General features: G+C 38.3%; 1 protein-coding gene across 1 annotated transcript in view; it reads left to right on the top strand.

Annotated features, from left to right (window-relative positions):
• The window catches only part of macf1a (microtubule actin crosslinking factor 1a), a 325,705-nt gene that overhangs the window by 284,459 nt on the left and 16,136 nt on the right, over positions 1-25,110 (top strand). The window contains 25 exon segments of the mRNA XM_055156981.1: positions 89-307; positions 549-752; positions 5,806-6,031; positions 6,777-7,003; positions 8,230-8,352; positions 8,436-8,537; positions 9,408-9,509; positions 9,769-9,942; positions 11,437-11,592; positions 12,957-13,154; positions 14,301-14,429; positions 15,315-15,494; positions 16,117-16,272; positions 17,340-17,546; positions 18,024-18,143; positions 18,227-18,396; positions 18,947-19,106; positions 19,296-19,490; positions 19,585-19,857; positions 20,751-20,939; positions 22,003-22,102; positions 22,379-22,527; positions 22,891-23,053; positions 23,254-23,408; positions 24,484-24,558. Of these exon segments, the coding sequence (XP_055012956.1) occupies positions 89-307; positions 549-752; positions 5,806-6,031; positions 6,777-7,003; positions 8,230-8,352; positions 8,436-8,537; positions 9,408-9,509; positions 9,769-9,942; positions 11,437-11,592; positions 12,957-13,154; positions 14,301-14,429; positions 15,315-15,494; positions 16,117-16,272; positions 17,340-17,546; positions 18,024-18,143; positions 18,227-18,396; positions 18,947-19,106; positions 19,296-19,490; positions 19,585-19,857; positions 20,751-20,939; positions 22,003-22,102; positions 22,379-22,527; positions 22,891-23,053; positions 23,254-23,408; positions 24,484-24,558 (4,152 nt within the window).

The following is a 25,110-nucleotide window of genomic DNA, read 5'->3' as shown; positions in this document are numbered from 1 at the left end:
CATCTTTGAGTGTCCAAAAAACAAAAAAGCGTTGTATTATTTATTATCATTGTTATTTTTAATTCATTGCATTATATTCCTTCTCCAGGTGAAGACAGACTCTCTGAGCCTGCGGTACGAGGCGGTCAGTCAGAGCCACAGTGAGCGGTTCTCGGCTCTGGAACAAGCCCAGGTCCTGGTGGCCCGGTTCTGGGAGACGTACGAGGAGCTGGAGCCGTGGCTCGGAGACACAGAGGCTCTGATCTCACAGCTGCCTCCTCCGGCCATAGACACTGATGCACTGAGACAACAGCAGGACCACATGAGGGTGAGGAGCACATACTGTAGAACACACAGAACACATGGTTAGAGCAGCGGTCGAAGGTCAGAGGATCAGTTTCTGCTCGGACCAAGATCTGTCATTGTGTCCTTTTGGCAAGACACTGGTATGAAATTGGTGCATGAGTGATTACGAGTAGTTGGAAAGTCTGCTGTGGCTCCTATTGTAGTCTTTCTTTTTCAATATTTAAATCTACTGACTGACTTACTCAAATCTGTTTTATTTCTAGTTGCTTCGCGAGTCCATTGCCGAACACAAACCTCACATAGACAAGCTGCTGAAGATTGGGCCTCAGCTGGCAGAGCTCAGCCTTCACGATGGAGAAACCGTAACTCAGCGCTACAACGAGGCTGAAAGACGCTACATCGCCATCAAAGAGGAGGTCAAAGGTCGCGCTACTACACTGGACGAAGCGGTCTCCCAGTCTGCACAGGTATGGCTGAGAAATTAAACAATATTTTCTATCACTTCCCTGCTAAATTATTTCAGTTTTTAGCATTTAGGGTTGGGTTAGTAGTTTACAAGTAACTTTCAAATGCTTCAGTGGCTTCAGTCAAATGAAGCTCACTGAGACTTGCAATTCCAGTTTCACAAAATAGCAAAATAAACCCCAGGATCATGTATAGAGGGTTAATACGAACATTTTAAGACCAAAATGAGGAACCTGACAGCAGCAGTTACAGAGAGAGGGGCGATGTTTTTTCAATACAAAATGAATTGGAGCCAGAGTAGATGGAGCCAAAAGCGTGCCCATGCTCACTTCCTAATTGGAACACAGTGGCAAGCATATTATTTATGTCCATTTATTTATACAGTCTATGCTCAGGGCCCACCAGGCTTTTAGTGTTTAGTTTTAGACTTTTTAGTGTTTAGTACCAAATCTCAAATATCTGCACCAAAGTAGTCATTTTTAATGATTTTTAGTCCTACATTTACCAATTCAAGAGGCCTCAAATTGAACACTTTTGAACACTTACCTCATTGATATCAAGAAGTTTAATGCGGCATTGTATAACTTTTCTCCGTCAAATAGTTATTGCTTTGTCTGGAATGTTTCACAATATCATATTAAAGGGACAGTCCGGAATTTTGGACATAGGGGCTTCATTTCCTAGTGAGCCAGAGTGTTGGAGACGTGTGGAGATGCTTTTTTAAATATTCCGTCCAGTCCTTGTATTTGCAGAGGTCGCTGATGCTAGGCTAGTGCATGTCAATGGCCATAGTTATCCTGCCACTAAAAACAGTTTTACCCACTCCACAAAACACCCGAAGCAAATCTATTATTACTCCAGACTGTCGATGTAAATGTTTTTGTCTATAAAATAATTTTAGAAGTAAAACCAACCTTGCATTTGAAGGATTTATGTCTGAGCAGCAGCAGCGGCATATGGATATATGAGAAACATGCGACGATTAAAGCGATGCAAGGTTATTTTTATTTCAAACATTATTCTATCAACACAGACATTTACATCGACAGTCTGGTGTAATAATAGATTTACTGCGGGTGTTTTGTGGAGTGGGTAAGACGGTTTTTAGTGTCAGGCCATCTATGGCCATTGACATGCACTAGTCTAGCACCAGCGACCTCTGCAAATACAAGAACTGGATGGAATATTTTAAAAAGTGTCTCCACACATCTCGAAACACTCTGGCTCACTAGGAAATGAGGCCCTATGTCCAAAATTCTGGACTGTCCCTTTAAACCTTTCTATCAAACCAAGTGACAACCCCACTCACAGCCAGAATACCTGTTTTTCTAGGTATTTTTGAGCTATAAAACCACCTGTAATTGAATAAATCTAAAGTAGAGCTGTTTATGTCACACTGTGGAACTTTCCAGGCAGAGCAATATCCATTTACATATCCAAGCAGGTGACGGAGCCCCAGCCAAAAAGTTACAGAGCGCACCTTTAACTCTGCAAAGAAGAAGTTTGAAATATCCCAAAACATTTTCCGTCTGCGCCAACCAATCCGCCTCCAAAACCAGGAACCAAATTAGTAATTATAGCTCTTGTCCAAATGCGTTTCACTTCAGACTGGGATATTGTGCATAAATTGACATAATGACGTCCATTTGTGCCTCGCTGCAGACTGATAAATTATTTCTAAAGGTTGTTTGGCCCCAGTCTGTTTATAGCAGCTCTAGTTAATGTTGGCTTCTCAGACTCAGGACAGAAATTTGGTTTGATTTACGAGCGGCATGGGGCTGTGTGTGTGTGTGTGTTTCTGGTAACTGCACTGCATCCAAATGGGAAATTTATGGAGAAGTTGTTTTACCAAAGAGAGACGGCGGCCTGGAGAGCTCCGTGCAAAATCTCAAATCTGCCCTAGCAACTGCTGTATAAATAACTACATTTGATAATCTTACTGAATATTTATGATCATTTTTTTTTCATTTAGTTTAGTTTCACAAGTTCAAATTCAGAATGACTTATGCGTATTAACATGCGAGCTTGCATTCTCTGACTATGCGTGTGGCAGCCCAATAACGCCATCGCTTACTTAATGTCACATATTTTTTCAACTTTTTCATAACTTTTTTCCAAATTTGTAAAAGTTGAAACACTTATTTAAAATCAAACATGGCAACTAATTGTTAATATAGCAAGAATTATATTATATAAATCTCAAAACAGCAGTTATTATAGATTTGCTACCTGAGAATGTTGGTATTTTTTGGATTTGACCTAATTTCCATAAATGTTTGAAAATATTGCTTTATTTATACTGCACCGTGTTCTTTTTGATTCATAGACATTGAAGTGTTTCACATTGATTTTGGGGAGACTGGTGGCATTGATCATTTGTATTTGAATAATTACATTTTATATAATTTATGGATCATATTGCCTATATTTTATCTTATAGCAGTCCTTTTTGCCCACTATAGTAACTTTTATATGTTTAGGAGAGATGCACCGATACCGATACTAGTACTGGTATCACATATCAGCACCGATACAGAAAAATTAACTGAATCGGTTCCATAATATTGGTTTAATTTTGTGATTCGGCCTTTAATTTGATTTAATAAGACTATTTACAGGCTGATTATGGAAGATAATTTATTTAATCAGATTTAGAATTTTAAATGCCGTTGAATTTCATTCAAACATGTTTGAATTATTTTTATTCTGAATTTGAGTTGTTGAGATTTTAAGTGTACATTTTCAAAGTGTTTGAATTTTAACTGTTGATTATGAGGGCTTCAATATATTTGTGCTGTATATTAAAGGTGAAATTTTTATTTTGAATTTTAGTGTGTAAAATTCGCAGTGATAAAAATTAGCAGGAAAGCTCCAAGATGCCAAGGCCGTAGCAATCGATCCAAAGTGATCTGATCTAACTTAGTAACAAAAGGGAAATGGTGCAGTGAAGAGATCTGATTGGTCAGAATTAGCCTCATCAAAACCTTATCTCTTTTATTTCTTACGTGTAAACTCCGCCCACAGATGAGAACGTCCAATAGGAAATAACCTCTGTCCTCACTCACTCATGATTGATTGCTTCTGTCTTGGCATCTTGGATCTTTGTTTCTAATGTTTGAATTTGATTTGAAAATATCTGTGCTAAATTGAAAAAGTATATTTAAAATTTCAGCAGCTAAAATTCAGAATAAAAATAATTCAGTTCTTTTCAAAGTGAGAAATTCAGCGGTATTTAAAATTCAAAATGGAACAAATTATCTTCCATCCTGAGTTTACCCTAAAATTATCTCATAACGTTTGAACTTTAATTCAATTTAATTCATATTAAGTGGTTCTGTGGTCATTTTTTAGATAATAAATAAAGTTACATGACACAATTGGATCTGTTTTAAATTAAAGAGATAATTGTCATTTTCAGTCTGTACAGCAGATAGGTGAAGTCATAGTATCAATATAGGTATCAAAACTAGAAAAGCTGGACCTGTGCATCCCTAGTTTATGAAAATTCAGCAACAAAGTGTTATTCTGTGAAGCCAAAGTTATTTTTTGACTATAGTGGGCCACCATATTCTCCTCTGTTAATGCGAAACACTGTATTTAAATCTTGTTGTGATTTTTGCTCCATCTCAGCACTGCTAGAAAATGTGTGGCACTGTTTTTGTTGTACGCATGTAATTTGGTTTAACTCATGATTTTGTTTCTCCGCCCTCCTCCTGTCCCATTCAAACATGTTTATTTCCTTGTCTCACCTCCACCTCTCACCCTTCACCCCACCTAACCCCGCCCCATCTCCACCTAACCCCGCCCCTCACCTCCACCTCCGCCTAACCTCCACCTCACCTCATGACTTTACCTGTCTCTCATCTTTAACCCCCCGCCCTAACGCATCTTCACTGATTGTGGATGTGCTGTGTGTGTGTCCACCTCCATTCTCTCCATTGGTCACTGCTCACTGCATCACCAGCTCGTAGAGGTAAGAGTCACCACGGCAACACTCACCACGGTAACACTGAGCACTCTGGGTTATTACGACTGCATGACACGATCTGGCATTGATTTCATGAACTCTCAGCATGTGTATTTAAATTGATACATTTCATTGTACTTTTAATAATATTTTTGTATTAGTTACAGTCTTATAAATTATTATTTTTATTATTATATTATTATTATTATTTATTTTTTTTTTTTATCAAATCATCAGTTGAAAATGTATTTTCCATGTGAGACTTTTTTTTTTTTTTTTTCAAATGAAACAGAAAATTCACACCAAAATTCTTGTAGAGATGCCAATGCAAGGAGCAGCAAGATAAAAGTGAAAAAATGCATAGCACACTCAGATGATCGATGTCCAAAACCTTTTTTAAATTTTTAAATAACATTTTGGCAAAAAGCCTTTTTTTTACCCAAATATTTTTTTATTAGGAACACTAACAGAGAAAATACAATGACAATATAAAATATAATACACAATATACAGTTAAGTTGTCCCAGTTTTTTTTAAATTTTTTCTCCAATTGCACATGCACAGTGTAATAAAACTGCATAAAATACAAGCATCTACAATATACCTGTACAAAAAATTATAATAGGAACCCTAACCACGTACATTTAAATATTAAATACATACACCAATTAAATATTAAATATTCCAAAATTACAAAAATAACAGCAGGTACTGGCACATTCAAATTGGCAACACCTGCAAATGAGAAAAATAAGAAATAAAGTATTGTCATACCTGGAAAAACCAGTACATCAGTACATCCCCTTAATGTGAATGAAATACCACCATATCTTTGAGCCATAGCCAAAAAGAAGGACATTTGGCAGATTTCTAGTTAAGATGTTTTTAAATTATGTAGGCTTCAGCTTTATTTTCTATGTACTTTTTCTGCAGTTGTAGTGTAGCGACCTTTAAAATGATAAATCATCAAATTTGTCATTTAAAAGAAAAGAACCCCTCTTCAATATTGTTTTTTTGCCATTTCCTGTAATTGTATTAGTTTATCAGAATATTATCTTGTCTCTAACCTCCTCCATCCCTCCCCTCAGTTCCACGATAAGATGGACCCTCTGCTGGAGACCCTGGAGGGGGCCGTGCAGAGGCTCAGACAGCCCCCACCTGTGGCCGCTGAGGTGGAGAAGATCCGGGAGCAGCTGTCGGAGCACCGAGCCCAGGGCCTGGAGCTGGACAAACTCCTGCCCAGTTTCTCTGCTCTGTGCGCCCGAGGAGAAGAGCTGATTGGACGGGCAGCTCACGACGATCCTGCCGCCCAGGGTAAGAACCAGAAAGACTCAACGTGATCAGGAACAGTTACTGAGGAGTGTAGAGAAATATGTTTTAGTATTCTTATATAATAACTCTGTACTACTACTACTACTACTACATTTTTAATTTACTGCCCTTATTACAGTAGCCAATGTTCAAATTATTAACAAATTTGCAGAGAGTGAGCCTGCTTTACTCTATGCACAGGCCTTATTTGCTTAAAAGAGGGGTGGGCAAACTACGGCCCGGGGTCCAAATGCGGCCCTTTAATCTTTTTGATCTGGCCCGCCAAACTTTAATAGTGAAAGTTGTAATGCTTTGAAATGATTTTCAATTGAAATTCAAGCACATTTTCTACATATCCCATGTTGTTTTTTTCTCTTATGAGGTGGATGACCAAAAAACTCCATCCATCTGCTCCTGGTCCAGCCCTTCCGTGAAATTTTAGAACCCTTTGTGGCCCACGAGTCAAAAAGTTTGCCCACCTCTGGCCTAGAATGTTCCACAGTATGGCATTATACTTATATTTTGCATCTATTCCATTTTTTGAGGTTCAAATGTAACCTGTAACATGGCTTAGTGTTGTCATCTGCTTGTTTCCATGGAAATAGGTAAGTGTAATGCCATACTGTGGGACATTCCAGGCAAAGCAATAACAGACAGACACAGTCTAGAAAATTTACACGGTGCATCTTTACGTTTATTTTCGCCGTCTATTTTCGATTTATCCACTAAAATCTCCTCTCCTTCTCAGCTGTGCGTTCTCGTCTGCTCCGGCTGCGCTCTCTGTGGGATGAGATTCGTCAGCGTGCAGAGGAGCGCGAGTCCAAACTCAACGACGTGCTGGATCTGGCCGGGAAGTTCTGGTCTGACGTGGCGGCTCTGCTCAGCACGCTCCGAGACTCCCAGGACATCGTGAGGGAGCTGGAAGACCCCGGAGTCGACCCGTCCCTCATCAAACAGCAGATAGAAGCAGCAGAGGTTTGTGGGGCAAATTTATCCATGGAGAGTGATGAAAAATTAGCACTGTTACCATGCCAATGACCATTCAAAGCAAAATATTATACCTTTAAATGGTGAAATGTGCTCAAAACTGCACTATAAACTGGAGTGTGTCTACGTGAATCTACACTCAAGTTTGAGGGTCAACACCTCAGACTGAATAAGTGCAAGATAGTTAGAAGTTTAATACCGTACTGTGGGATGTGACAAAGTAAAAGAAGTGAAGTACTGTACTTAAGTATACATTTTAGGTATCTGCACTTTACTTCAGTACATTTACAGTGGATACTTTTTACTGTTTCTTCACCATATTTGAGAGCAGGTGTATGTACTTTGTCCTCCACTTCATTTTTAAACAGGACTGATCAGTAAAATATGTTTTTATAATGGTTTGAGACCTGCTGAAAAGGCTGAGGGGTTTATTTTTTTAAATATTTGTAATTTGAGCAAAGAAAAATATACAAAGCAAAGTAGCTAGTAAAAAAACAGTGACATCTTTATCAAAATCAGCACAGCTGAAGCGTTATTAGATCTCAAAATCTGCACAAAATACTTTTACTTTTTACTCTTTAAGTATATTTTTAAACTACTACTGCTAGTACTTTAATGTATATCTACTTAATAGGGATGTAACAATAGCCGAAATATGGTGATATCGTATCGTCAGATGTCTCACAATAATATCGTGGGCAGTCACAATATATCGAATTAAAAGTTCTTTTGCTTAAATGCTTTTTTTATAGTAGCAACAGCTTATAAACATAGGAAACTACATATCCCATGATTCATTTCAGTGCAAAAAACATGAAAAAACATGTTTTTTACTTGAATTCTTGGCATTATGATGGAAATAATTCACACCAAAACCTTGTTAAAGTATTTTAAAAGCAAAAAAGTGTTCAATTATATCAGCCTCTCCAAAATATTGCAATAAATATCGTACCGTGAGATGCATATCGTGATAATATCCTACCGAAACAGTTGGATATCGTTACATACGTAGTATTTCAGTATATTTTCTTATGTGATACTTTCACATTTTTATTTCTTTGCTCTGGTATCTGTACTTTTACTTGGGTACTTCCTCCACCACTTTTTTGTTAGCGGCCACTGGTAACTTCAACAACAATACCATTTTGTACTAATGCATTACTAATATTCTGTCTGTGTACAGTTTGTAAATGTACTTTCTTTCTCACGCTCAGGCCATCAAAGCCGAGACGGACGGGCTGCGGGAGGAGCTGGAGTTTGTCAGGACTCTCGGGGCTGACCTCATCTTTGCCTGTGGAGAAACTGAGAAACCCGAAGTGAAGAAAACCATTGATGAGGTGAGATATTAACCCAACACCAGCGGGAATATTAAATTGGATCTGTGTAGTTGTGTAATCAGTTTTATGGTTTGTGGTTTTAGATGAACGCCGCCTGGGAGGGACTGAACCGAACATGGAGGGAGCGGATGGAGAGACTGGACGAAGCAATGACCGCCTCTGTCCAGTATCAAGATGCACTCCAGGTTTCTACACTTTTATTTATTTATTTATTTTGCACATATATAACTAACTTACTTTTTGTAATTAATGCATGTACCAGTCAAAATATATTACCATATTTAAGATTTAACTATTTTGATTTGATTATTTTTGTGCTGACCAAAAAAGAAAAAAAAAAAATTACGTTCTTATGTCAAAATTTTAAAATGTCTCTTGTTGTCATGAGTCATGTACTAAAAATTAAATAGAAATGACAAAAATTTGCATATATAGTAGAGCTGCTCGATTATGGAAAAAGTCATTATCACGATTATTTTTGGTCAATATTGAATTCACGATTATTCAAATGATTATTTTTTTAGTTAAACGATGCATTTATTCAGCTTTTCTCTCACGTTGTTATTGATAATTAACACAAAACTTTTAAAATTGTAAATAAATATAGGCTACAAATATGAAATCTTAGAGCAGTTTTGCGATGTATAAAACATAAAATGAATAAAACATACTCTGAACATGAACTAAGTCTTAGAAAAACATAAATCCATCCAAAATAAACTATATATCCAGCTGTTCTACAATCTCTGTGTTTAAAAAAATAATATAAATACACTTATTTATATAAAAAATATCCCAAAATAAACTTTGTTATGCTTTAATTGTTTCAACTCTGGAGATGGTTTGACACGCAAATTGAAATTGTGATCAAAATTCAATTAATTGCACGACCTTAATACATAGAATGAATTACAAAAAAAATAAAAAATAAATAAATACAGTTGACCGTTAAACTGACGCATCGTGTATTGCAACGATTTTGTCATTCAGGAAGGCTTTAGTAAAATGGTTCTTGTCTTATTTCCTACTTGTAATGCATTTTTTTATGTTTCCAGTCCATGTTCGATTACCTGGACAATGCTGTGATCAAACTGTGTGACATGTCGACTGTTGGGACTGACCTGGGAACAGTGAAGCAGCAGATCGAGGAACTCAAGGTTTGATCATACATTTAAATTAACAAATAATGAATAAATATATATATATCATCATAAGTTTGTGTTGTATGTTGAATAATAAAGTGAAGTTAATAAGACATAAACCAGCAAATAGAAAATGCTTTACAATATTGTTTACTTTTCATACTATTATATTCATTTTGCTTCTAAAATGGTCTTAGTTGTTGTGATTAATTAACATCTCTACATTCTCCAAAGTCCAAACCCTGACTCCAGTGTTTTCTTGCCGTTTGAGCAGCAGTACAAAGTGGACGTGTACCAGCAGCAGATCGACATGGAGAAACTCTGCCACCAGGGGGAGCTGTTGTTGAAGAAAGTCTCAGATCAAACTGACAGAGACATGATCCAGGAACCACTGACCGAACTCCGACACCTTTGGGAAAATTTAGGGGACAAAATCACCCAGCGACAGGTTTGTGACCGAATATGTGTGTTGAAATAACTCGAGCAGCTTTGTGTGGGAGCAATTAATGCCTTTACTAGTGTGTGGAACTTTGCAATAACTTGACTCACAAGCCGCTGTTGCAAACTGCCAAACATATTCAGTGTTCAGTGATCACAACTTACATGTTAGTGTTTAGAAGATTATAATGGTGTTACAAACTCTGCAGTAACTGATCCATAACCCCTGATCAGGCATTAAGTTTGACAAATAATCAATTATGACTTTTGTAAAAACATGTTTTGGCACTCTCCAAAAACATGTACTTTTGTCTGTGTAACATCTGTTAATGTTTTCAGTTTAGGTCCCATTAACAGCACGTGATTTAATCCCAAAGATCATTTAATTTCTTTTGACTAAATGTTAATTCTGGCTGCATTTGAAATCATCTCAACAGAATGAAGGAACTGTATTCTTACAACTGTATTCTTACTTTTATTATTCTAAATAATTAACCATAAAGTTGCAGTTTAGCATATGAGATTCTAACATTTTACTGTAAGTTTTTGGACAGGTTTGGACATACTTTCATTTAATTATGATTTCATTCATATAATATACATAAACATGTAAACAGGTACAACTTTATTATAACTACTACTTAATCAGCCTTAATAAAACTTGAACATGAAGACTTTATTCATAATGAACAAGGAGTTCATTTCAGACAGAGTGTTTGGGTAAGGAGTCAGGATTGAGGTATTATTAGGCAAGGCAAGGCAAGTTTATTTGTATAGCACGATTCGTACACAGAGTAATTCAGCGCTTTACAGAATAAGAAATACATTATAATCACAATAAAAACAAATCAACACATAAATAATCATCATGAAATTAAACAGAGAGAGACATTAATTACATAAATTAGAGAGAAAAGAGTGTGGAATGAAAACCTTTCAGTCATGCGCGCAGCTAAACAGAAGTGTTTTGAGCCTGGATTTAAAGTGTCAGAGTAGAGTCTGTCTCACATCTGTTCTAGGTTCTATTAAAGAGGGGTATTACGCAAAATAGATTTTATTTTTAGCTTTCTACTGTGTTCTAATGCTGTTCCCTCATCAAAAACATGCCTGAAGAGGTTTTAGAGTCCTCCATGCATGTTTGAGTGATTTAGTGATCTCTCCCGGGGCCTATTCAAACCCTCTTTGCGTTCACTGTAAGATTATGTTGTATGTTCTGAAGGGGGAGTGACTTAGAGCGGGGAGCAAATAGGCAGTTAATTCTCCAAAGAAGTAAAATAGCCTCTCTTTATGTAATTACTAAGTCTGAATCATTCTTCATTAACTATTTTGAATTAAGTCTGTGTTCATTCTTTAAAAGGCGATTAAAAGTACAACACAAATCAATCTTATATCCACCTATTTTTATAACTCAGTACGTGTTAATCTACAGTAAATACCCACGTTGCTTTTGTGTCGTTGTCTCTGTGTGTGCTTGGTTTTACCTGCTCTCTCTCCTCCGCCGCAGCACAAACTGGAGGCCGCCCTGCTCGCCCTGGGCCAGTTTCAACACGCGCTGTCGGAGCTGCAGGCCTGGCTCAGTCACACTCACGCCACCTTAGACACGCAGAGAGCCGTGACCTCTGACCCCAAAGCCATCGAGATCGAACTGGCCAAACACCATGTACGACCCCGTCCACGGCTTCACTCACACACACACACACACACACACACACCACCGCTGCTTCCTCTGGTTTTGTTTCATTAACAAAGTAGACAGTTATTCATTGTTTGATTTAATTTTAGTTATTATTTTTTTGTTCATTTTGTCAGCTCAAAGGTAGGTTGTTCTGTCAATGTTTCTTTTGTTCTTTTATTTATTTTTTTGACAGGGACAGTGCACTCATACATAATCATAGGCAGCACGCATATAGAGCTGGTGCTTATTCTCAACTCCTGTCAGGGGTGTAGTGTGCGTGGTGCACGGGGGAAACGCTGTCCACCCGCTTTTCCTGACATGAGATATAAAAAAATAACAAATATAATGTCAAACTGGAGCTACTGGCAATGGTGAAAACAACCTGCATAGGCTCAGGATATCTGCAGTGTTATCCTATATTGACCTGCAACATGAGGGGACTAGGACTGATCCCAGGACTGAACCAGGACTAAAACAGGACTAAAACAGGTCTAAACCAGAACTGAACCAGCACTGAGTGTCGGGACTAGACTATCGGGTGTCTGCGGGTGAAAGGACTGGCCCAGAGCTCCACACCCCCTTGGGCTAAGCACAGCCGTTGCCCAGTCTCTCTCTCGCTCTCAAGTCCAAGATTACCGGTAGTCCTGGTTTAGTCCTGGATTAGTCCTGGTCTCGACCTGGTTTCGACCAGATTTAGACCTGGTTCAGTCCTGGTTCATGTGTTGTTGCCGATGATTTATGTTCTGTAGGGGATTATGAATGTTTTTAATGTTAATAACATGATTCTGTATAATTTTGAGTAAAAATGGCCTGGCGCCTTTATGTTAGTATTGGAAATTGAGGGGGGGTGACTTCACAAATCGCATACCCCCACTTAAAAAAATCTCCACTACACCACTGACACCTGTCCCAGGTCAGTGGTGTAGTTCAAAACTATTTAAAAACACAATCTTTAAACACATTTGTACAGTGTTTTGTTTTTTTGGTTTTTTTTGTGTGTTTTTTTTTCTTTTAAAAAGTCACTCAGAGTTCTATAATACAACCATACCCCTCAAATTGCACTGGTCTACTCCTTCTTATTCTTTCCAAATCTGTTCAATTATAATTCAAATATAACACTGACAATTTACTTTGGTTAGTAGATAAGGTATAGTACTTCCAGGTATTGAATAAAAAAATCTAATCTGCTTTATATGGGCTCATACTTCTGTCTGTACTGAAATATTCTCTCAGACCCAGACCATCTTTTGGAGCAAATTAATTAGAAAAATTATATTTAGTGAATTCTTCTTCTTCTCCTGCTCTCAAAGCTTCTTAAACTCACCCTCCTTCTCCTCCCTCTGCTGTAGGTGCTGCGTAACGACGTGCTTTCCCATCATGCAACAGTGGAGACGGTGAACAGTGCGGCGGCGGAGCTCCTGGAGTCTTCCCCCGGAGACGAGGCAGGTCACCTCCGAGAGCAGCTGGAGCAACTCAACCAGAGCTGGGAGAGTCTGCTACTCAAGACCCAGGACCGCCAGAAACTCCTGGAGGCCGCACTGCAACAGGTAAAAACACTATGAACGTGATTAATGTCAGCGTGTTATTTTTTATTATTATATTTTTGTTGTTAGCAGTGTTGTTTCCTTTACATATAGTTCCAAAAATACAAAGAAAATACATAAAACAACATGTGATATTATTATTTATTATTTTTTTGTTGTTAGCAATGTTGCTTCCTTTACTTATAAAATTGGAAAGAATATAGTTATAAATTTAAATGCACAGTTTTGCACATGTGCATTAGTACAATGAATATACTGTAGTCTAAAGATCAGCGTTTTGAATTCATTCATAGTTTATTTTATTTTACACTGTTGATTTGTCATGATTTTGAGACACACTCCTCCACTGATTCTAAATTTGTAGTCCATTTTCTTTAGTTTGAATGTGCCGTGTGAGTGAGTTATTTTGTGATCTGATGGGCCAGTAGCACAGATTGGCGGCTTTGCTTCCATCTGTCTGTCCTAGGGCAGCGGTGGCTATGATAGTAGTTTACCCCCACCGAGTATGGAGTGAGTGAATAATGTACAAACTTTGAAGCGACTTTGAGCATCTGGAAAAGCGATGTATACGATTAATGACTAGTCAGAACGCTGCAGCTCAGGTCTTGACTCGAACCAAGAAGTACGAGCACATAAGTCCTAGTCTCAGGTCTCTGACTGGCTCCTGTGGCTCAGAGAATAAACTTTAAAGTGTGTTAGTGCCATATGAACCATCTTGCACTCTGAGGAGCTCAGGGACCGGCCTCCTGTCAGTGCCCAGAGTCAGACTAAACACAGGGAGCAGTGTTTCAGTTTTATGCAGCTAAAACCTGGAACAGTTTTCCTGAAGACTTTAGACAGGCCTCTACTTTGACTCTGTTTAAATCAGACTCAAAACACTTCTGTTTAGTTGCGTATGACTGAAAGGTTTCATTCTGCACTCTTCTCTCTCATTTAATATCTCTGTCTCTCTCTTTTAATTTTATGATTAGTATTTATATTTGTTTGTATTGTGATTATTTAATGTATTTCTTATTCTGTAAAGCTTTGAATGACTTTGTGTATGAATTGTGCTATACACTTATACTTGCCTTGCCTTGCCTAATGCATTATTATTATTATTATTATTAAGTCTACCTTTGTCTCGTCCTCCTCCTGTGTCTGTTTTAGGCGGAGGGCTTCCATGGCGAGCTGGAGGAGTTCCTTCAGTGGTTGAGGAGGACGGACAGTCAGCTCTCCGCAGCCAAACCCACAGGAGGCCTCCCGGAGACGGCCAGGGAGCAGCTCCAGCAACACATGGTACGAGACAAGACGAGAATAAACATGATGACCGCTATTGTTTACAAGAATATGTTTGTAATATGCTTTTTAGCATGATTTGATCCAATTTAAGAAGAAAGTAGAGGTGTTACACGCTCCAGAATCAATAGAATAAATGAAGACTTTAGTTGCTTATTTCTCTATCCATCCATCCATCTAATTTTTTTGTTACAAGGTTTTCAGGTAGCGTCACTGTAAATGTTTTTAAGATGAGTGAATTGGATTAAAGATTACTAATACATAGGGATGGGACAAGATCTCGGGCAACAAAATTTTGCGAGACAAAATTGCCACAAGATCGTGCACACTTACTTAAAATGATCTCGTGATTTTATTTTTTTTCCTCATGTTTTTATGATTGGATTGAGTAAAAATTTTTGAGAATGCTTAGTCCCAAAAAGCGGAGATACAGTGACAGCAGAAATATTAAATAAAGTCAATAAAAATGGTGAAACTAAAACTGGGAACTGAAATGCACAATGTATTTGTTAAAGCCTAAATAATGTCAAAATGTCATCTTGTCTCGTTCTCGTAGATCCAGTCCCGTGTCTTGTTTTGTTTTGTGGAAATTGTGTCTCATCCCACCTCTATTTTTACGGATTAACTTTTCAGAACCTTTTTACAGAACAGAGCCTTTTTTGAGCCTAATTTGTTGATTTTTTTAGCCACAAACCTGATCTTTATTTTTAGTTGCTGCTGTGTTGACAGTGCCACCTTATCCATCCTTATTGTGAACACAGAATAATAGTCGACATATGGCAGACGACTTGTAACTTTACCTCTTTTGTCCCAGGAACTGCTCAAGAAAACACCCCCTCACGTCTCCATATCTGCATCTTTAACTTTTGTTGTGTCCGTTTTCAGGAGCTCCAGGCCCAGCTGACGCAGAGGGCAGAGCAGTACCACCGTCTGCTGGACCAGGGGGAGTCCATGCTTTTGGCCCGAGGAGAAGAGGCCGGACCTGGGACCACGCAGACCCAACAGAACCTCGCCATGCTCCAGAACAAATGGACCAGTCTCAACGCCAAAATGGACGACCGCAGGGTAAGAGGGCCGTCCATTTGTCCAATGTCCATTTGATTAGTCTTTCTCAATTATTTGAACTTTCTAACTGACTTTACTGCATGTATGTCCATTTAATTATCTTATTTTATATGTTAGAAAACAACCTCAACTCTTGGACAAATGGGGAATTGCATCAACTAATCCCACTTTGTAAACAACATTTTCTGCGCAGTGATATAAAAGCTCATTTAGCTGTCATGGACGATACACAATCCAATAAAATCAACAGAAAATAGGCTAGAAATATATGTTAAGTAAAAAAATCAATTACACAGAAAAAACAAAAAAATATTCAAAACCATAAAATATTAAATAAATGATCAGCTGTAATATTTTCCAGTTGAACTTAAACTATAAAAATGCCTGATATTACTTTGAATTTGAATTATTTTTAAGACTATATTTAATACCATAAGTACATGTCTGAAAATAAGAAATGCAGTACTTAATTTTGGTTATAATAACTTAATGCATTACTTAAATTTTGCTTGCTGTCTGTCACATCAATTTTACAGCATAAAATAATAAATAAAAACATAAATAATGAAACATGGATGATTAGTTTCTCTTCTTCTAACATGTACCTTTCTTTCCTCCACAGGCGAAGTTGGAGGAGGCGGTGTCTTTGGCCACAGGTTTCCAGACTTCTCTTCAGGACACCATAAACTGGCTCACTCAGGCTGAACAGACTCTGAACATGGCCCAGCCCCCCAGCCTCATCCTGGACACTGTGCTCTTCCAGATCGACGAGCACAAGGTACAAACATACAGGATTGTTTTTTTATTTTATTTCCTTTCTCTATGCTCATATACTTTCTGTTAGGTTTATTGTCATGATATTAGAACTCAAATAAATGTTAAGGTGTTGATAGCCGAAAGTATAAAAAGTTTAAGCAAGAAGATGAGCTTCAAACAGTATGGTAGTTGAAAGAATAACTATGCAGTAAATTGAATTATAATTGCAAATTTTTAAAAAGAAATCATACCAGTGATATAGGGGTTAAGGCAGTGTGATTCAGTGTTTTCTGAAGGTCTCTGCTCTCTTTTTCCCAATTTCATGCTTTAACTCACCTGTCCCCCCCTCCTGTACACTGTGTGGACCTAAACCAGGTCTAAAACAGGTCTAAAACCAGGACGAAAACAGGACTAAAACAGGATTTAGCTAGGACTTAACCATGCCGCGCGGACCGTCCCTCCCCTCCTGTACACCACACGGGCCGCCATTAAACCAGGACTAAACCAGGACTAAACCAGGACTAAACCAGGTCTAAAATCAGGACTTAAACCAGATCTAAAACAGGACTAAACAGATCTAAAACAGGTCTAAAATCAGGACTAAACCAGGTCTAAACCAAGAACTGAAACAGTCTAAACCAGGATTAAACCAGGTCAAAACTAGATCTAAACTAGGACTAAACCAGGTCTAAACCAGGTCTAAAACCAGGTCTAAACTAGGTCTAAAAGGTCTAAACCAGGACTAAACCAGGTCTAAACCAGGTCTAAACTAAACCAGGTCAAAACTAGGACTAAACCAGGTCTAAACCAGGTCTAACCAGGTTATCTAAACTAAACCAGGTAAACCAGGTCTAAAACCAGGTCTAAACCAGGTCTAAAACAGGATTTAACCAGGACTTAACCAGGACTTAACCAAAAACTGCTTTAACTGTCTTTTCTAAAAAAAAGTCTGTGACCCAGAGAAAAAAAAAAAAAAACTGATCCTACCACCATTTTCTTTCACAATTACATTCATATATTACACATTTACATAAAAGTACAGAATGAAATATAAGTAAATCTAATGCCCATGTGGTGTCTGTTGTGCAGGTGTTCGTGAATGAAGTGAACACGCACCGGGAGCAGGTCCTGGCTCTGGAGAAGTCCGGCTCTCAGCTCAGATTCGCGAGTCTCAAACAGGATGTGGTCCTGATCAAAAACCTGCTGCTCAGTGTTCAGGCGCGATGGGACAAACTGGTGCAGAGGTCACTGGACCGAGGACGACACCTGGACGAGGCGCGCAAGAGAGCCAAACAGGTATGAGACGGTTGGAATAAGACACATGGTTAATAGAAAATTGATTATGTATGACTTTACCAAACATATAGTACATCAGTGTGCTAAACAATGGAAAAACTACTCTATTTTCAGACTTAATTCACAACGAATTAATAGTTTATTAAAAATGAGTCAGGCTTATTAACTAACTTAAAGGTACAATATGTAAGTTTCTGGTAGTGGCACATTACCTGCTTGAGTCCATGGAGATAGAAAGTTAAACCATACTTCAGAACATTCTCCATGAACAGTAATGCCTTTTATATCATACGGTGGAAGATTATAGCCAAAGGAAAAACATTTCCATGGAAAAAAAGCAGCAAGAGGACCTTCTCCAAGTCAAAAATGGGTCTCGGAAAGTTTGTGGAAATGCTAATGAAAAGCAAAATAAACGTGTTTTTATTTTGTGGTTAGTAGTTTTGTTAATAAATATTGTATTTTTTGTGCTTTTCACAGTTCCACGAGGCCTGGAGGAAGCTCACAGACTGGCTGGAGGAGGCTGAGAAGCGTCTGGACTCTGAGCTGGAGATCTCCAACGAACCGGACAAGATCAAAGTTCAACTCACTAAACACAAGGTACTGTTCAATAATATTTTTCACATTTTTATTATTTGTAATTTTAGCACTTCTTATAAATATCTTTCCTGTATGTTGTGTAGGAGTTCCAGAAGGCTTTGGGGTCTAAGCAGCCGGTCTATGACACCACAGTGAGGTCGGGCCGAGCCATGAGAGACAAGGCCCAGCTCCCGGACGACAAACAGAAACTGGACCATTTGGTGGGAGAAGTGCGCGACAAGTGGGACACCGTCTGTGGCAAAAGTGTGGAGAGGTAAAGACTACAGAAAATACCATGTTTTAATGTACATATAGTTGATATAAAGTAATAATTATTGGTCTTTCTAAGTGGACGCTGCTCTCCTTCTTTTGTTACTCTGTGCCTTCTATAGTTTTTTTCAGTTTCTATTTTTGGTTTCTGGTTCACTACTAATATTAATACTTTAATACTCAAGTCCTGGTGCTGTACTGATTTAGACCAGGTTTTGTCCCTAGTAAGACTTGGCTTAGTCTGGGTTTAGGCCTGGTTTAGTCCTGGTTTGGTTAGACCCTGTTTTTTAGTTCTGTTTTTTTTTGTTCAGTAGTTCATAGTTTAGCTGCATTAAGACTTATAGAGACAATCTTCAAACACTTATTAAAACTTATTAAAAATGCTTATTGTTCCCAAGAATATGCCACTTTAATTAGCATTATTAAGTTGAAATGAACAATCGTTTATTTAGAATTATTATTCAGAATTGTTCATTTTTCATAATTTTTTGTTCTTAAGCTATTCTAAAATAGTACTTACTTAGACTAAACACCCTTCTTTCCCTTGTTTGCAGGCAGCACAAGCTGGAGGAGGCCCTGCTCTTCTCGGGGCAGTTTGCAGAGGCTCTTCAGGCTCTGGTGGACTGGCTTTACAGAGTGGAGCCACAGTTGGCCGAGGACCAGCCTGTGCACGGAGACTTTGACCTGGTCTCCAACCTCATGGACGCTCATAAGGTCAGACAACACTTTAAAACAATAGCTTAAAGGCGCACTAAATGATTTTTACTGTAGTGGTCCAAAGTTAATCCTCACTGTGTTAACACATTCCTTGCATCCTAATTATTCACAGTGATGTACCCTCTTTTTAGTCCATCGTTTATTGAATTGGTTTTGACTCATTGCTCTGTTTCTCTGTCTGAACAGGCTTTCCAGAAGGAGCTGGGGAAGAGGACCACAAACATCCAGGCTCTGAAGAGATCAGCTCGAGACCTGATGGACACAGGACGGGACGACACGGCCTGGGTCAAAGTTCAACTGCAGGAGCTTAGCAACCGCTGGGACACTGTGTGCGCTCTGTCTGTGACCAAACAGACGAGGCTGCAGCAGGCGTTCAAACAGGTAAGAGCGGCTTTATGTCACTGTTATTATACTAAATCATCTAAACTCTTAGATGGATTCACTGCATAAATATTCTTCCTTTGCCCTTGTTCAGGCGGAGGAGTTTCGTAGCACGGTGCAGGTGCTCCTGGAGTGGCTGTCGGAGGCGGAGCAAAGCCTGCGTTTCCGAGGCGTCCTGCCGGAGGAGGCGGAGACTCTCCAGGCTCTGCTCCACACACACAGAGACTTCCTGGGATCTGTGGAGGACAAAAGGACAGACGTGAACAAGGCTGCGGGGATGGGAGAGGCCATTCTCACTGTGTGTCACCCAGACTCCATCACCACCATCAAGCACTGGATCACCATCATCAGAGCGCGCTTCGAGGAGGTACTTATATTTACAACATAATTACCAGGTGTTTTCACTGCAGGATTTATTAGACTGTACATTGACCAGTGTGTAGAGTGGGTAGAGATATTTAGGTATGGATACTTTTTGTCAAGATAGCAGTGTGTAGAGATGGGGAGATATACACAGCTATTTGTGAGTTTGGAACATAAAAAATATAAAAAGTGGACTATAAGTGAGTGTGACGTCACTCACAGCGTTCGATTCCACTCAAATGAAGCTTGCGATGCTCACAGTTACAGGAGTGAATCTGGATTCAGGTTCTATATTAGGGTTTTTTAACGGACAGACAGCAGCAATTACAGAGAGAAGGGTGACAGTATTCCAGTGTAAGTCAATGGGAGGGAGGGTCAGAAGGAGTCGGAAGAGCCCACATGCGAACTTCCTATTAGGAACGTAGTAGCAATTGCATTAGCTTTATATACAGTCTATGTTTTGGATTCAGTCTCTACACTCTGTACTACTGAAAATGTTTTTTCCATATTAACTTATCCTTATTCCTTATTAATCCAGTGCTGCTGCTTCCTTAGATTAAAAAGTAAAATACTGAATTGGCTTTAAGATGTTTTTATGGTCATTTATATTAATAATTGCTATTTGCCACCTTTAACTTGTGTTTGGTAACTTCATGTGTTTATTTTTTTGGATAGAGGTACATATTGAACACAAGCGATATTGTGTGACTGATTCTTGTTTTTTCACACTCTAATTTCCTATAATGTCAGATAAAGTCTACAGGTTGAAAAAAAGCTCATATATTATTATAACAATCTACAATTACTGAACCTGTTTTACATAATCAATTCATTTCAAATGTACTGATTAATATCAGTTGCATGAACAAAAATAACTGATTTGTTTTTGTGGTTTAGGTGTTGACGTGGGCGAAGCAGCACGAGCAGAGGCTGGAGACGGCTCTGACCGAGGTCCTGAACAACGCAAACCTGCTGGAGGAGCTCCTGTCCTGGCTGCAGTTTGCGGAGACCACCCTGATCCAGAGAGACACAGACCCCCTCCCACAGGACATCCCCCAACTCAAGTCCCTCATCACCGAGCACCAGGTCAGACACTGGTTCACACTGGGGACGTATTACAGTGGCTCTTTATTTTAGGTTGTGTCAGTGCTATTATATTTGGGTGCATTTCCTATTATTTATCTGTTTTTTGCTCAAGTCCCTCGTCATTGAACACCAGGTCCACACTGAGAAATGACCAGTGTAGCCTCAGATTTTATGTTTGGAGTCGATAAAAAGAAACAGAAAACGCACACCAAGATTCCTGCAGAGGTGCAAATGCAAGGAGTAGCCAGATCAGGGTGAAATAGCCAATGTCCAAATACTATTTTATTAACAAAATAACGTTTCGCCAAAAAAAGCCTTCATCAGATATTTTTCTTGTCTTGGACCACAGCACACAAAATACCCACTCAATGAATGGGAGGTCCCAAAGTGAGGTCACCCAGTGAGTTCAGCCCATTCTACAACAAGAAACAACAGTTTACATAAAAAAACATTTTATAAAATGCAGAAATAGTTTGTCTATCACAAAAAACATCTTAAATCAAACTCCACATTCAGTCCATGAGGAGTAAGAGTTTTAAGATGGTGAATCCAGAAGTGCTCTCTTTTTGACAGGAGCATCTCTAGATTACCACCTCTAGGGGGCAGTTCCACATGTTCAATGCCAATATATCTTAAGGAAGAGATAGGATGGTTAAAATCAACAAAATTGTTTGGAGTCGATGCCATTATATTTGAGAGGGTTACCGATGAAATTTCAATGTCAAAAAAGTACAAAAACGATGAATTAATCGGAGCCTGTAGTAATTAAATGAGCGTTCCAGTATGAATTTGCTGTGCAAGTTGCCAAATTATATTGTTATTATAAAATTAATTTCCAAAATTACAAAAATCTGGTAATCATCAAATGTGGAATGCACATGTAACTGCAGCCAGTGACTAAATCAATGGAATTATGTTGATTCAGTACAAATAAAATATTGTACCACCTTTATTTACTTGACTTTCTTTGCCTGAACTTGTCAAACGTTTTATAGAAAACGCCTTTTTGCTCTGACAATAACATTTGTAGTTTAATTAATTAACTTTTGTTTTTATTTTATAGAGTTTCATGGAGGAGATGACGAGGAAACAGCCGGACGTCGACAAAGTGACAAAATCTTACAAGAGAAAACCCTCTGAGACCCTGGCAGAGAGGAGAGGACGTAGGTTTAACTTTTACATTTAAAATATTGTTATAAACACTTTATAATAACAATATAATAATAATTATAAAAATTAAGCAGTACACCTTTAACCTGTTAATTCAGTAGTTAATAGGCATGAATCATTATTAATAAATAATTTCTTCATTATGGATTAAGCCTTTGTTTATGCTTTATTTAGACTAAATGTTGACAAACCCGACTCTTGGGCAATAAAAACATAAATAAACAAAATGATACAAATTAGGACTAATCGAGACTTTCAATGATCTTTAGGTAAACAGCAGCAGCAACAGCAGGGGGCAGTACAGGTCACATCGGCGAATCCTCGTCTGAACCAGCTCTGCGCTCGGTGGCAGCAGGTGTGGCTCCTGGCTCTGGAACGCCAACGTAAACTCAACGATGCCCTGGACAGGCTGGAGGAGGTACTGACACATGAGCTGTTTATAAGAAATGATGCACAAAATCAACCCACAATGGCACTTGTTTACTTGGAGTCCCTAACAAAATACAGTAATGATAGTATGTGTTTTTGACATTTTATTTATTTACAGGACAATATTAATCAATGTGACGGCAAGCAGCTTGAATATATACAGGCCAGAGTTTGCATGAAAGCTAAAAATGTTGTTAGTAAGAAGTATTAGCTGAAATAACAATAAAAAGTATAAGTAGTGGAAACCAATTTTGTGATAATTGTGTAGATTTTTAAAAATATAATAGTAGTAGCAGTGTTTTGTTTTGGTCTTATAATATGGATAATAACATTTTAATTTCTCCACTTTCAGCTGAAGGAATTTGCCAACTTTGACTTTGACGTGTGGAGGAAGAAGTACATGCGCTGGATGAACCATAAGAAGTCCAGAGTGATGGACTTTTTCAGACGAATCGACAAAGACCAGGACGGAAAGATCACCAGACAGGAGTTTATAGACGGCATCCTGGCTTCAAGTGAGTTACAGCTCGAAATATAAATCGACTGTACAGCATTTTTCCCAGATAGTGGAGTGACGTTGCACTTAGTCACCTTAGTCCATTTCTTTATACAGTCTTATGTACAACACCTTTAACTGGGCAAAAAAATCAATTATTGAGTACGTATGAAACCTGTAATTCTCTCTCATAGCTAAGCATTATTCTTATTTTTGCAGAGTTCCCGACCAGTAAACTGGAGATGACGGCGGTGGCGGACATCTTTGATCGCGATGGAGACGGTTACATCGACTATTATGAGTTTGTCGCCGCTCTACATCCGAACAAAGACGCGTACAGACCGACCACGGACGCAGATAAGATCGAAGATGAGGTAAGTTACATTTATTTATCAGAAGAAATTATATTAAGTATGGCCGGGAATCAGAGGGAATTTTATGATTCTATAAACAATGATCATAGACTATATATACTTTGTTAGCTGCCATGGTCCAAATTGAAAGTGAGCATGGGTAAGATTTGGCTCCATCGACTCTGTCTCCAGTTAATTTTCTCTTGAAAAACCATCACCCCTCTCTCTGTAAATGCTGCTGTAAGGCTCGTCGTTTTGGTCTCAAGATGTTCATATAAACCCGCTCTACATGATCCTGGGGTTTTTATTTTGCTATTTTCTCCTTAAATCAAGATATGAACTTTAATTACAGACAAACTGAGTTGCCCTCTTTCACCAAGGTCATTCCACTAGTGTTAAACTTGCTAAACCAGCAGAGCGGAGCAGGAAGGAGCGTTACCTATGACCACCTGGCTCACAATTGGCTCTTTGGTTGCTATGATAATCGGAACATAGAACTATAATAAAATCTCTAAGATGAACCCAAGATGGCTCTGTACTGTATTGTTTTCAATGGCGTGTGCTCTTTGGTGCATGGGCCCAAAAAAAGTTCTTTTCCGCATTTACTTCCTCAACACAGCCGAGCTCCTTCCACCTGTGTGACGTCTGTAAGGTGCACAGCGTGGAGTGTTTGGACCAATCAGAATGAGAGCTGCTCAGAGCGGGACCAGGCCAAGTCTTACAAGGCCACATTTTAGGCGCTTTGACGATAAAAAAAAAAAAAATGTTATATATGGTATATAAATAGAAAAAAATCCCTACAAAATCCGACCTTTGTGAAAGTAGTAAATACTCTGTCAGCCCAACACGGGCTGTTTGAATTCCCCAAAAATGCATTGTGCTTCTATGGGAGAGTTTTTTCTGGGAGCTGCAGTACCTGGAGCGGCCACTAGTCAGTCTGGAGTTGAGAAAGAGCTGAATGCCTTATCCAGTTTTTATTATAGATCCAAGTCGGAATTACAAATATGGATTTTTTTTTATTAGTAGTATTAGAATCACTATCTTATCAATATTTGACCACACCTCTAATAGACTAAAAACGTTGTGTTTTTCTCAGGTGACTCGACAGGTGGCGCAGTGCAAATGTGCCAAGAGGTTCCAGGTGGAGCAGATCGGGGAGAACAAGTACAGGGTAAGTTCAAATCAAAATCAAATAAAGAAATTCACCTGAAGCTTTTAATTTATAACAAAATAATATCACTGAATGGCTGTTTGTCTCACAGTTCATAACCAAAGCTCTTTCATTCGTCACATCATGAACACATGGTGTATTTTATATGTTTTTAATAATTATAATGTTTTAAATGTTGGACTTGTCACAGAGCACCAGATCTTCTGCTGTTTGTCGTCTCATCATTAATATGCCTTGTAAATGTGGTTGCGTAGATACAAGACAAGAAATTATGGGGAGAAATTTTACAATATTTAATTTATTTGATCAAATTTTCATCCAAGACCAAAAAATAAAAGAAAAATTAATAAAAATAATAAAATATAGTGGAAAAAAGACATGAAATTTGCAATATGATGATGAATTTGGTGTAAACAAAGCATTGTACAATATTATTAACTAATAACTAAAAATAATATGCAGAAAACAAGAAATAGTCTAAAAGATGATACCATTTTAGACAGTGTAGCTAATTTATCTGAGAAATTTTACAATATTTACTGTAAATCTTCA

The sequence above is a fragment of the Boleophthalmus pectinirostris genome, unplaced genomic scaffold (genome assembly GCF_026225935.1).
Source record: "Boleophthalmus pectinirostris isolate CB_2022bp ecotype Guang Dong unplaced genomic scaffold, ASM2622593v1 HiC_scaffold_21, whole genome shotgun sequence".
In the NCBI taxonomy this organism is placed as follows: Eukaryota; Metazoa; Chordata; class Actinopteri; order Gobiiformes; family Gobiidae; genus Boleophthalmus; species Boleophthalmus pectinirostris.
This window is presented reverse-complemented; position numbering and strand designations above follow the sequence as displayed.